This window comes from Dasypus novemcinctus, chromosome 20 (genome assembly GCF_030445035.2).
Source record: "Dasypus novemcinctus isolate mDasNov1 chromosome 20, mDasNov1.1.hap2, whole genome shotgun sequence".
NCBI classification, from domain to species: domain Eukaryota; kingdom Metazoa; phylum Chordata; class Mammalia; order Cingulata; family Dasypodidae; genus Dasypus; species Dasypus novemcinctus.
In genome coordinates this window covers 8438691-8453457 of record NC_080692.1, presented here as the reverse complement: position 1 = coordinate 8453457, position 14767 = coordinate 8438691, and the positions used below count along the sequence as shown (strand labels likewise).

The window sequence follows — 14767 nt, the reverse complement described above, 5'->3', positions numbered from 1 at the left end:
CTCCTTGACCCGTGTGGAGCTGGCCATGCGCAGCGCTGATGCGCGCAAGGAGTGCCGCACGACGCAAGGGTGTCCCCTGCGTGGGGGAGCCCCACGCGCAAGGAGTGCGCCCGTGAGGAAAGCCGCCCAGCGTGAAAAGAAAGAGCAGCCTGCCGAGGAATGGCACCGCCCACACTTCCCGTGCCGCTGACGACAACAGAAGCGGACAAAGAAACAAGACGCAGCAAATAGACACCAAGAACAGACAACCAGGGGAGGGGGGGAAATTAAATAAATAAATAAATCTTTAAAAAAAAAAAGAAAACACTTGAGTTATGTACAGGAGGAGAACGGAGAGATTGAGAGGTAACTACTAAGAGGAAGGGATTTTTTGTTTGTTTTCATTTTTCGTGTTCTTTTTTCTTCTTTTTCTTTTCTCTTCTGAAGCAATGAAAATGCTCTAATATTGATTGAAGTGACAAATGCACAACTCTGTGATTATACCAAATGTCGATGATTGTACATTTTAGATGGATTGTATAATTTATGAATACTATTTCAATAAAATTGATTTTAAGAAAGAAAAAGAAAAGAAAATGCTAAAATGAACTAGAGACGGGAAGCGATGTGGCTCAACAGACAGAGCATCACCTACCATATAGGAGGTCCAAGGGTTCGATACCAGGGCCTCCTGGCTCCTGTGGTAAGCTGGCCCATGTGCAGCGCTGCTACATGCAAGGAGTGCCAGCCCATGCAGGGGTGCCCCTGCATAAGGGTACCCCCAGTGCAAGGAGTGTCCCCTGTGCAAGGAGAGCCACCCCGTGTGAAACTGCAGCCTGCCCAGGAGTGGTGCCACACATACACACAGATGACACAACAAAAGAGATACAGATCCCCAGTGCTGCCTAATGAGAATATAAGCAGACAAAGAAGAATACACAGCGAATGGACAGAGAGAGCAGCCAATGGGGCGGGGGGGGGGGGGGGGGGGAGGAGGGAATAAGTAACTAAATCTTTAAAAAAATAAAATGAACCAGAGAACATGTACCTACATTTGGAACAACAGTACAAACACCTGCACTCAAATTCCAACTCAACACAAGTAGGTCCAAAAAAACCTTGAAAACTGTGTGTTGAGTTTTCTTAGTTTAGCTGAACAGGGGCATACCTCATTTTATCAATAGAAATAAATACAAATTAAATAAGGCAAAATTGGAAATGATCATTTTCTCACTGACTTAATCATAAATATCAAAGCTAGAAAAAGGCTTACAGATTTTCTAGTCCAATCCCCACATTTACAAGAAACCAAGGCTGAGAGAAGTCAAGTTACTTGCCATACATAACCTGGCTGGTTAGCAGCAAAGCCAGTATTCCAACCCAGGTCTCTAGACTTTGGAACTATGAAGAGGATTGCCACTGGAAAAGTTAATGCTCTCAGATGGAATTTTAAAGAGTACTCCTTAAGAAAAAGTTTCCTAAAACTGTTATAAAGAAGACACCTGGGTTTGTGTTTTACTAAAAGTTAATTTACACTGCAAGTTTATGTATATTATACAATATACTACAGACCTGAAAGAAAAACTTTAATGACAACCTACAGAGGTTATATAAATAATGCAGCTTTTGAATAATATGATCATAGTAGGTAAATTGTTTGAATTTTTAATAAACTAGTAAAAGTAATTTAGAAACTTTACTAAGATTACAGAATGCTATAGTCATTTACATGTATGCTGAAAATTTAAATGACTTAAGTAAAAGCAAGTAAAACTAGAATCTGATAGAAAATGTTTTAATTATAAATCAACTTCTTTTATACATAGATGTATGTGTGTATAGACATATTTATAGAGAAAGAGATAAAGAGAAAGTCAAAGAGTGAGAATTGACAAAATGTAAATAATTGGTAAATCTGGATAAGAGGTATATGGGGATTTCTGGTTTTTACAACTTCTGGAAGTTTGAAATTGTTTCAAAAGAAGATAAATAATGCAAACCATCTCCCAGAAATGATTTAAAACACTATAACTGAATATACTCTATAAACAAGAAATACTACATTAAATTCATATTAATTTCCCATAGTATCAAATTAAAAATTACTTTTCTTCAGCAAGTGGTCAAAAGGAAGATAAATTAGCTAAAAGCATATTATATTCCATTTTAAGCAATCAGTAGCAACACAAAGAACTGCCTCCAACTAAGAAAACTATGTGGAGCTACTCAAACTGATCTCATAAACTTTCCAGGCAGCAATCTTCACTAGTCCCGACTCCCCTTTCCTACAGTTACTGCTGCCACAGTCCTGAGAGGCAACAGCTCTGGACAGGGATTGCCATGCATTCTCTCTGGCCCCTGCCCCAGGTGCCGCCCACCTCCCCAGATATATTTCCAAATTCATCTCCCCCCGTTAAGAATCACTGGTTCACTGATTTATCTATTCATTTAAGAATGCTTCATATGGAAAACTTTGTATTCCAAGCCTTAGATTTATCAAACAAGTCTTAAGTATAGCAAAAAGGTACCTGTTATACTTCACAAGGAAATTTCTTTCAAGATTCCTTTAAATGACAGGCACAACAGTCTTTAAAATACAAATCAGGGAGTGGAAGTGGCTCGAGCAGTTGAGCATCTGCCTCCCACATGGGAGGCTTACTTTAAAAAAAAACACAAAAGCAAGCAACAAGCAAACAAATGAAAGAGCCAATTCAGGAGGACGATGTGGCTCAGTGGTTGGGCACCAGCCTCCCACATACAAGATCCTGGGTTCAATCTCTGGTCCCAGTACTTCAAGAAAGAAAAACCTAATTTTTAAATTTTTACTTCTATGCAACTTCTCCAGGATATCACTTTCACATAAAACAGGATCCTAAAGAGAAGATTCAGCCAACTTAGGGAAAGACTTATATCACTTGCTGTATGATTTTTCTATTGACTAAGACTCGGAAGAACCTTATGCCACTCCTGAGGGGTTTAGTAATCTATTCCATTAGTTATCACAATACTGCTCAAACAAATGTTAAAACAAATTGCTCTTCAATTCAGTATGAACTCTTAGTCTCAAGAATATCTTTCCACAAGAATATCTCTCTCCAATAGTAACCTAACATCAAAATGGCTACAAATCATATCACTAAAGTGACCAAAGATCTTCATTCCTTTTAGAAAACCACATCCCCAATCACTCACTGCCATTACTTTTCCCTTGATTAATTGAGAAATATTTCATATCCAGAGTGAGCTCAAAAGTTCACTCCATGATTTAGGCCAAAGAGGCAAGATCAAACACTCCAGCCTAGTAGGCAGGTACTTCCGGATTGCCCAGTGGAAGAAAGGAAAACTGACATCCAAAGACTAGTTTAGGAAGCACGTCATGTAATTCATTGCAGAGCAAAACTTCCCTGAAGAAAGTGAAATAAAATATAGAAGTAAAGATTAAAAGATTTAAATAGAGCAAATAAACTTTTTTTTTTTTTTTTTACTTAAAGCTAGGGAAAAGGAAATTAAGTAGTACTCTAAATAATCACTTTTGTTTTTTGGTACTTTTTTTTTTTGCTTGTAACATAATCGACTAAAATCAGAAATTGTATGGCACTGCCTTTTATACAAACTTCTCATATTATTATAATCTCCATTAAATATCTAAGATATGCATTTCAAATTATAGCTATAGTTTGAGTGTAACAACTTTATTTGATCTCTGAAATATTTCAAATCTGAAAAATGTTAAACATTTCACAATATGCACTTACAGAAAAAAGAATATTTTAAGTACTAAAACTCAAAAGGCTTTTTGTGGACTGTAATAAAATTAATAATCTGCAAAAACATTCACAATATCGTAACAACATCATATAATACATTTTCCACAAAATAAATATTGAGCCTTAAAATTTAACAGAACATAAAGACCTAGAGAAAAAGTTAGAAAACATCTTAAGAGCATTTAAGAGATTCTCTAGGCCTTATAGGTGGGGCACCCCAACTCATGTGCCACATGTGTGTTAGGGGTGTCCTGGAAGTCGATGCCTTCTGCTCTCGAGGCAGGTGCGCACGCTGAGCAGCCCCCAGAGGCACTGGAGCCAGCAGGCCAGCAGCCAGAAGCCCCACGGCGTCGTCTATCCCAGGTGCTGGACTGTTCCTACCAAGTTCTGTGGGGTTCATGACATGGAAGGGATTGGGAAATCCTGCACAGATAACTCACCTACACACACAAGTATCCAACCTTTCTTTTAAATCTAGGGAGGGAATACTGAAAAAAACTTTTAGTTATCTATAATTCTTGCCCAATTTTAGGTTTAAGAATTCTACCTAGAAATTAGTGACTAAGCCATAAAAATAGGAAAAGCTCACTTAAGAGTAAAATATTTCTTGGGGATCCCAGATAATTACCTAATGTGATTAAGGTGACCACTTCCCAACACCAATGAACTTTTGGAGCTCATGCTATTCCTTTCCTGCTTATACCCCTCAAATTCCCTCTATAATCTTTCCCATGTGGTATATCTAGATACTTCAGTCTACTTTCTGAAATATTGTTTCCCAACATTTTGATCTCATGCGGGCTCTCCTAAAAATATTTCAAGTGTGCCAAGTTGGAGACATTTAAAAAGAGCTAAAGCTAACAGCACACCCCAAGATAGCTGGGGGACTTCAGAAACTCTGAAATAAGTATCAACATTGCATCTCAAAGTCACCTCCAATGGGGGGAAGAAACAAATTAAAGAAATAATGAGAAGAGTATTCAAGTAACATCCTCAAACTATTTACCTATAAGATATAATCTAAGAAAGGTTCCATGCTTGTTCAAAATAAGTCTCCTAGCTGCTACCCAGTCTCTCCCATATAACCAATCACCTTTGAATCCTTAAGTTCAGAAATTCTAGAGGTGCCATTGGCTATAGCACCTGATCGCTAAATAGGTACACCAATAACAGAAAGATTATTTTGTATTTATATATATACACGTGCTAACTAGCTAGCTATTCCTACTTTGAAACTGTATCATGCTTTCCTAGCTTTCCCTAAAACAGGAACTCTGATATACTCAGTTTCCACCTTTTTGAATAGATACAATCCCCTAGAAACTGCAACATAAGGTCTCTGAGCACTGTAGTACTGCAGAACCTATCATTAAAGTGATCTACACAAGAATGATTTGTATCACTAATCAACAAATTGGCAAGAAAAAGAAATGTAACTCAAAGTGTATTTCAAAGGGTACCTAAAAAGAGTTGAAAACAAAGAATAAAGCCAGAAAGTGTAAATACTATCTGTAACTCATCTTTTTTATTCACATCTAACAAAAAACATCTGTCAGTTATTTTTCCAGAATGAAATCTTATTAAATTGGCCCCAATATTTAAAATCCTTTAAAACCTCCTTAATCCCTACAGGATACAGTCCAGACTTCCTAGAATGTGCTTGACCTGGACCCTGATGGTGCCTCCTCCAGCTCTTGCTCTCACAATCCCCTTGCCAACTCTACACTGCAGCATGCTGAACCACTTGGCAACACCTAGGTGGAGCTTTGCTTGCACAGCTCCCTCCACCTAGAATGACTTACCTGGTATCCCCCTTCCCTGAAGTACACACTGACACTAACTTCTCGTAGGAACAGTTCAAATTTTGCCTAAAAATAACAGCACACAGAATAGCTATGACATACTAAGAACATTACTTAGGAACATCTAAATCTATGCAACATTACCAAGCATCTAATAAGTGTCAGGCAGAGTGTCTAGCACTAGGAATAAAAGTATCTGCCCTATTTGCCCTCAAGGAGCTTGGAGATTGGAAAAAGAAAATAAATACGCAGGTGATGTTATTACAGTAGGATTCGTTCTAGAATGTAGCAGCGACTGCTTTGGAGAAGTGCAGTGGGAGATCCCCTAGCAAGTGGTGCACCAAGGACAGAGAGGAGTTCTAGGAAGAATTGCCCTGCATTCACAGTGTTTGTGTTTTGGACAGAAGGGGGAGCAAGCAATTAAAAGAGCTAATCCAGGAAATAACACCAGGAGGGAAGCAAGCAGAACCCAATTTAAAAAAAAAAAAGGGGGGGGGAATGCTAAGGAATTTGGACTTTTATCTAATACCAATGGTTAAACTCCTGAATAGCTTAGCATATTTCTATTTCTACGTTTTTAAAAAACTACTCTCCATTTGTCAAGAATGGCATTGTTCATTCTTTGCAGCTCCTTTCCTTCATAACAAACACATAGCAATAATAGATAAAATATAAAGAGAAGGAGCAGCTGTGGCTCAAGTGGTTGAGCACCTGCTTCCCACATGGGTACAGTCCCGGTGCCTCCTAAAAACAAACAAAAAGCAAACAAATGAAAAAACCAACTCAGGGCAGTCAATGCGACTCAGTAGTTGAGCTCTGGTTTCCCACATACAAGGTCCGGACCTGAATCCCCACCCCCAGCACCAAAAATAAATTAATAATAACAGTAATAATAATAGCCATGCCTCCATACCTGTTAAACATCTCTATAGCTCAGAAACCTAACAGGAACACAAAACATGAGCCAAGCTGAAGTCATAGGATTTACTGGGCCCTGGGTCCCAAAGCAGGAAAAGGCGGCAGGAAGTTTGACCTTACGGGTAACTGTAAATAAATTGTTTCATATAAAGCAGGGTCAGTAGCCATGCTCTTCGCTTAAAACCAGAGACCGGAGCAGCACCCTTCCTGCAATCTCAAACTAGACTGGAAAAAGCACTCTCCCTAGAGTTAGCACTTGTATCAGATAAGCATTCTAATGAAATTTCATTTGAATGGTGCTGAAATAATAAGAATTGACTCTTATCTGTATTTGAACCCATCTGACAACTATCCTTGTTTATTAAAAGTATACCACTGAAAACTCGTGAAATTCAAAGATTACTTCTTACAATATTATTCTTAGTAGAAAGCAATCAGACTTTACAATAACACCTTCATTTTCATTTATCACCACTCTAATGACTTATATTGATGAGAAAAGCTACTCTATTCATACTAAATTAATTTAATCAATCTGAATAATATGTGAAAATTTTTAAACTCTCTAACATTAGAGTCCAATAAGGAAATGTTTGCTCCAACATAAAGTTTCCATAATGAGAAAATCTTTGTTTTTTTTTTTTTAAAGTGCATCAAAATTACCAAAGGATTCTAGTTAGGGTAAAATTTTCAGTTCTCATCTCAGCCCCTAAAAGGAAACAGTTCACACAGAATAGTAAACTCCAGATCTCCTCTTCGTTTAACAAAAGTAGATAGGAATGACAGAATATGGTACATATTTCACCCTCTTAGAGAAGATAAAAATATACATTAAATTTGGTAAGTCTGTAACATACCCTTGTTTCTTTGCCCATCAAAGATACTGACAAAGAGATTTTTTTTCCCCTTAAATATCATATTAACCCATGTTACTCAATGACTGAGTTTCACACACTAAAACCTCTGCTAATCATGGTCATTTTGTGATTTTCCCTAGCCACTTTTCTAAACAGCCGTTTTTCCAATAGCTAGTCAATAATTTTTAACAGAACTAAATCAGCAAAGAAGCCAATGACACCCATTTTCCTTCTTAAATAAATCAAACATCAAAAAATTATCTCATTTTATTTTAATAGACAAATGCACAGTACTGGGCTAAACCGTGGACTACTCAATCTCTGATGAAGTGACATATTCCAATTTGCCCAGCAGCAAATTTTTTTCATTTTTTAAGTACAGCGTTACAGATGCTCCTGAGACCCTTGAAATGAAACAAAGAAGTACACTTACTCATGACTGGTAATGTCTCTGTATGTTGTCCAAATCAGATAGTAAACCAAAATGTGATGTCCAAGGTTTCTCAGAGGAATACATGACCTAGTCAGGAAACAAAGAGAAAGAAACGGTATTTTCCAAAGGCCAGTATTTAAAATAAAGTTGTCTAGAAGGAAATGAGGGAAATAATTTAGTTTTAAAATTTTTCTACCATTTCCAAAAGAACCCCTTGCTGTCATCTGCTAAAGATAAAAGACCAATTTCTAATCTTCCCTTAGAGCATCAAGATTCAATTCACAATTACCTTTTTTCAGAAACAAGTTTTTCTCAAAGTCAGTAATATGTACAAAGTAATAAACATTCAGAATCTTACTAACAGGTGTCTTTGCTCTTCAATTATGAAAAACATATTCCCTCCACTTTCCCAAATAAGTTACTCAAAGAAAGACACTCCACCTGAGTAGGGGTTCTTAACCAGGGGTCCATAAGCTTTAACCGGAATTCAAAAATAACATTATTCTTGTGGGGACATGTTGGTGTGGGTATGACACAGTTATTAAATGAGATGCAGTATAGTGTGGACTTAGTAAGGGGTCCATATTTTTCACCTGACTGGCCAAGGGGTCAATGAAACAAAAAAGTTGTTAAGAACCCTAATTTAGAGTAAATATAGCACATCACACCTGCTAAATCCATCTTCATTATAAATTATTTATAAGTCATCAAATAAAAATCACCAAAATTACTGCTATACACTTTCTCTAATAATGGACAGTTTCTCTCATTAAAAAAGTAATATGGGGAAGCAGAGTTGGTCCAATGGTTAGGGCGTCCATCTACCACATGGGAGGTCCACAGTTCAAACCCCGGGCCTCCTTGATCCATGTGCAGCTGGCCCATGCGCAGTGCTGATGCACGCAAGGAGTGCCCTGCCATGCAGGGGTATCCCCTGCATAGGGGAGCCCCACGCACAAGGAGTGCGCCCCGTAAGGAGAGCCGCCCAGCGCGAAAGTAAGTGCAGCCTGCACAAGAATGGTGCCGCACACACACAGAGCTGACACAAGATGATGCAACAAAAAGAAACGCAGATTCCCATGCTGCTGACTACAGAAGTGGACAAAGAAGACGACGCAGCAAATAGACACAGAGAACAGACAACCGGGGTGGGGGGGGAAGGGGAGAGAAATAAATAAATAAATAAATAAATCTCTCTTTTTTTTAAAGTAATATGGGGTAGAGCAGATATGGCTCAGGCGGTTGGGTGCCTCCCACATGTGAGGCCCCAGGTTCAGCTCCCAGTGCCTCCTAAAGGGGAAAAAAAAAACCCAAGCAGACAACAAGCAAACAATGAACAAAACAAGAGAACAAGCAAAATCAAATGAGCAGGGAAAGGATGTGGCTCAGACAACGAGCAGACAATGAGTAAACAATGAGCAAACAGACAAGGGAGCCAAAAGAAAAAGGCATAAAGGTTCTTATAAAAAAATAAAAAGAGAGAAACTACAACAAAGTAGAAAGAAGTGTTCTCCTGTAACCCAACACCTCTCAAACTACTCAATCATTTGGGACATGTTTGCTTTTGGGGTGGTTTTCTAAGTATTTTTAAAATACACTTGATAAATACTACATAAAGAATTTTGTATGAGGTTCTTTCACTTAAGAATAGAACATAAAGCATCATCTTGTATTATCAGATCCACCAACTTAATCCCTTGGTAAGATTTGCATTATAAATCTTCCCTCTCTTGATTAATATATTAAAGAAATGAGGCACAAATTAATACTAACGCTACACTTAAATGTAAGCAAAAACACATGCCTGTCTACTCAAATCTTATACATAAAATTGCTCCGATAAGTTAAGATCATATTTGATGCAAAAAGATCATATTTGATGCATTTGTGCTATGTCATACATAGTTCCCCTCAAACTATTAAACTACTCTTTGCAATAACAAGAAGTGATGGTTACTTTATTTTCTGGATCAATTTAAGCAAACAGGATAAATACTAAGGTCCTCTGCTTCTGAATCAGATTAATGTCAGGGTAACACTTTTTGAAGAAATAATGTTTGTCCCATCTATATACTTTCCTCACGTAGTGTAAGAGACAAAGGAAGCATGTATTTACTAAATGAAAAGAGGTTACATGAGCATTCGTCTGCACAGCATAGATCACATACTGTAATTAGTGGTGGCTATAACTATAGGGTTACCAAACTAATCACCTGACTACTACCATACATGCTTTCTTCTTTAACTGTGCAGTAAACTATTTAGTGATTTTTATATCCAGAGAACCCAATTATCCCAGTGGAAATGAGAAATTGTATGGAAAAACTACAACATATAATCCACATATTACACTTAGAATAAATAATGAAAGTTTCTCACAATAACTATAATTCCTTGGTGGTGCTTCATTTAGTCTATTATAATACATTTGTTTTCCCTCCTAGGAAAGTATAAGCAGAACAAGATTACTGGAACAGGCTGAATTCTGACATGGGAAGGCAATCCCTTGTTTAAAATACACAAAGTAGATTAAATATTTGAGAAGATACAACAGTTCACTTTCTTGTAGAATCTAGTCTCTATGTCCAATGACTTTTCTCAGTGTTCATGTTTATATCAAAGTATTTTTTCTTAAATTCTAATTTTTTAAGTGCTTATGCGAAAGCATCCTGTGCTTTGTAGTGCCCTCTCCTGCCCATAACCATAAGGAGACTAAAAATACTTATTAAGGATTTAAGTTCTTAAGATATCAAAAGTTTTCTCAGCACTAAAAACAGTAACCTCAAAAACACCAATATAATAAAATTTATAAATAGTGGATTTATAACCATACCCTCTGGGATGCTAAATGTACTCAAGTTTTACAACTCACAAATATGCAATACTGAAAGTGTTGGAATTCATGAGAAATGTCATAGAGTAGTTCTTGGAAACACTTAAATTGCTTGAAACTATTCCAGATTCTTTGCTATGCTAACCACAGCTTTAAAACATAGATCCTTACATTCTCTTTTAAGCAATGAAGCAGTTCAGCAGCACAAAATAAAAATGTGAAATTCCCTTTCTCCTCCTCTAATTCTAACCCCTCCCACTGGATCCACAAAGAAGAAAAAAGAAAACCTTACTTTCTGTTTTCCATGCCAGCAAAGAGGGGGAAAAATAATTCAACTTGAATCCATAGTTTCACACATAAGGTATTTCACAGAGGAAAAGTAATCTACCCCAAATGTACAACTTCACATGCAAGGTATTCAGGGACATTTGCCGGTATTTCTGCAAAATCTTGCCTTTAATCTCATTCTCCAGGAACCTGAGCCATTGCTGGGTTTTTCTAACCAATCAATTTTATTGACACATATTATTAAAGTGCAAATCCATCCAAAGTGTACAATTAATGGTATTTGGTATAATCACATAGTTGTGCATTCATCACTTCAATCATTATTAAAGCATTTTCATTATTCCAATAAGAAGAAAAAAAAGAAAAAAACTCATCACCTCTCAATCCCTCTGTACTTCCACTGCCATACATAACTGCTATTCTGTTTCCGTCTCAAGTTTATTTGTATTTATATTTTGTAAAGACAGTCATATTTGCAATCTTACCCATATTCATATTTCAGATGAGATTTCACTGTTATACAGTTCATTGTTACAGTTTTTAGCTTTCCTTTTAGTAATATACATGACTTTAGATTTCCCTTTCAACCACTGTCATATCCATATAATAGCTCTGCTAGTTACAAACACTATGATGTGCTTTTCACCATTTCTACTCATTTCCAAAGATTTACAAACAACCTTTTTACCAACTCTGCACAGATTAACAACCCTCAGCTTTAAATTCTTTACCCTCATTCTATTTTGTGGTGATCTATATTCTAATTATTAGCTGCATGAGTTTACACTATATATTTAGTTCATAATAGCACAATCATACAGTATTTGTCCTTTTGTGCCTGGCTTGCTTCACTCAACATGTCCTCCAGGTTCATCCATGTTGTCATATGTTTCATGACTTCATTTCTTCTTACAGCTGCATAATATTCCATTGTGTGTATATACCACAATTTGTTTACCCATTCATCAGTTGTGTTTTGTATAATTTCGGTCTTTTTAAATTTATTTCAGGCCTGCCTGGTAATCCAACATATGGTCTACCCTGGAGAAAGATAAATAAGTACTTGAAAAGAAGGTTTATCCTGCTGTTTGGGGGTATAATGCTCTATAGATGTCTGTTAGGTTTAGTTTATTTAACATATTATTGAAACTCTGTTTCTGTATTTATCCTCTGTCCAGATGTTCTATCCAAAACTGAGTGGTATATTGAAGTCTCCAACTATAACTGTATTTCTCCCTTCAGTTTTGCTAGTGTGTGTCTCATGTATCTTGGGGCATCCAGGTTAGGTGCATAAATATTTATTATAGTTATTTTTTCTTGGTGAATTGTACCTTTCATTAACATATAATGATCTTCCTCATTCCTTATAACAACTTTACATTTAAATCGATTTTGTTCAATAGTAGTATCACTACTCTAGCTCCTTTTCTGATTACTATTTGTGTGGAATATCTTTTTCCAACCTTTCACTTTCAACCTGATTGTGTACTTATATCTGAGGTGAGCGTCTTGTAGATAGCATATAGATGGCTCATATTTTTTACCCATTCAATCAGTCTATGCCTGTTTGGGGAGTTCAAGCCATTAACATTCAATGTTATCACTGTAAAGGTATTACTTCATCCATTTTGTCCTTTGGCCTTCCACTGTCATATGTTACTATTGTCTGTCTTTGTACTCTTTAATTTACCCTTCCTAATAATCTTCATTTCTACTCTGAGTCCACCCTGGTTTTTTCCTTTCAGGCTGCAGCACTCCCTTTAGTAGGCATTGTAATTCTGGTTTTTGGTAACATACTCTCTCGGTTTTTTTTTTGTCAGTGAAGACTTTAAACTCACCCTCATCTTTGAAGGACAGTTTTGCCTGATACAGAATTCTTGACTGGTAGTTTTTCTCTTTCAGTACCTTAAATACATCAGACTACTTTTTTCTCACCTCCGTGGTTTTTGATGAGAGGTTGGTACTTAATCTTATCAAGGTTCCCTTGCGTGTGATGCTCTGCTTTTCTCTTGCTGCTTTCAGAATCCTCTCTTTATCTCTGATATCTGTCATTCTGAATAGCAGGTGTCTAAAGATTAGGTCTATTTGGATTTATTCTGTTTGGGGTATGTTGTCCTTCTTGGATATTGATACTTATGTCTTTCATAAGGGTTGGGAAGATTTCAGTCATTATTTCCTTAAATATTCTTTCCGCCCCTTTTCCACTGTCTTCTCCCACTAGGACACCAATAACACATACGTCTGTATGTTTCATGTTTTCATTCAATTCCCTGAGATTGTTACATTTTTTCCATTCTTTTCTCTTTCTGTGCTCCTGTCTTTTGGAGTTCAGATGTTCTTTTCTCAAAATCACTCATTCTTTCTTCAAGCAATTCAAATCTGTTCCTATGTGCCTATAATGTTGTTGTTGTTGTTAGGAGGTACTGGGGATCAAATCCATGACCTCATACATGGGAAGGAGGCGCTCAACCACTTGACCTACATCCACTCCCCTCTAATGTAATTTTAACTTCATCCATTGTGTTTTTAATTCCCATAAGCTCTATTACTTTTCTTTGCAGGCTTTCAAATTGTTCTATATGTTCACCCAGGGTCTTCTTTATATCTTTATCTCTTTGGTCATATTATCCTTCAAAACTTTGAACTGATTTAGGTAATCTGCATGATTATCACTGATTAGTTGTCTTAAGTCCTGTATCTCGTCAGGATATTTGGTTTGTTCCCTTGGCTGGGCCATCTCTCCCTGTTTATTAATATGGCTTGTAATTTTTTGCTGCTGTCTAGCCATCTGAATATGTTTGCAAATTCACTCTGATGGTCAATTTTTCTCTCTTGCCTAGTGTTTTGTTTCCTTTCTTTTCTTTTCCACAGCTCTTCTTTAATTTTTGGTTCAACTTATTCTAAGTCTTTAACATTGTAGAGCTTAAGTTATCAAAATCAGGACAGGGACTCACTAATGGGGTATTGATTTTCTCCCAGGAGGGTAAAGGGAGACCTAAAAGGAGTTTTTCTCCTTGCAATTTCCTGGCTGGCCAGCAGATGGCATGCACTGGTGAAACTTTCCTTGGAGGTGTTTCCGGTCTAGCCCGAGCTGAGATTCAAAGCAGATTCTGCTGATGGAGTTCACTGAAGAGAAGCCCTCTGACTCACTGTCCCTCTTCCAACAGCTGACAGGGAGGAAGACAACTGTTTCCCTCTCAGTCAGCTGCAGAGAGCCAGGGGTTTTATCCAGGCTCAATGTCTTGAGGGTGGGGATGGTGTTTAGTAACTCATGTTTGTTGTTTCAGGCTCTTCATCTCTCCTTCCCTTGCACAGCACTGTTCTGGTTGGCTGAGCCCCAAAGCAGATCCTTCAGACAGCTTTTGGCCCTTTCTCCATTGTTTTTGTAAGAGAGTTGAGCCTGCCAACCTATTCCAATGCCATCTTCCCAGAACTCAAGCCACTGTTGTTTAGTGTGAAAATCTGTATTTGTGTTGATCCAAAATGTCTTCTTCTAAGTGATACCTCCAACTTTAGCAGTAAATTTGATGTGCATGAATCATAAGGCAACAGTAGGCAACCAAAAGCAGAGAACCCATAGGATCTAGTTAAATGGAAAGCAAGCTCCACCTTATCCCTTTCTTTACTGCAGGCCTAGGGCAATTACGATTTTCATTATAATACCATATAATATTTTCTAGAACTAGCTCAGCAGCCGAAATTTTGTTTTTACATTAATATTTAATAGAATTATAAATTACAATATTTTGTTTCACATTTCTATTGTTCCTAGTAATAAGGTCCTCTTAGGAGACCAAATTAACACTAACTTCTTTCACTGTACAATATTTTCTCCTATGAAAGAAATATACCATGAAGCCCAATCTCCACCAAAAGCTGTTATCTCACTT

The 14767-nt window shown here is 37.2% G+C and overlaps 1 protein-coding gene across 5 annotated transcripts in view; it reads right to left on the bottom strand.

Annotated features, from left to right (window-relative positions):
• USP6NL (USP6 N-terminal like) overlaps positions 1 to 14767 on the bottom strand; it is a 167458-nt gene that overhangs the window by 143728 nt on the left and 8963 nt on the right. For all 5 annotated transcript variants that reach the window (XM_058282410.2, XM_058282408.2, XM_058282411.2 and 2 more), the window contains exon 2: positions 7757 to 7843. In XM_058282410.2, coding sequence (XP_058138393.1) covers positions 7757 to 7760 — 4 coding nt within the window. In that variant the 5' untranslated portion in view covers positions 7761 to 7843. The remainder of the gene's footprint in view (positions 1 to 7756; positions 7844 to 14767) is intronic.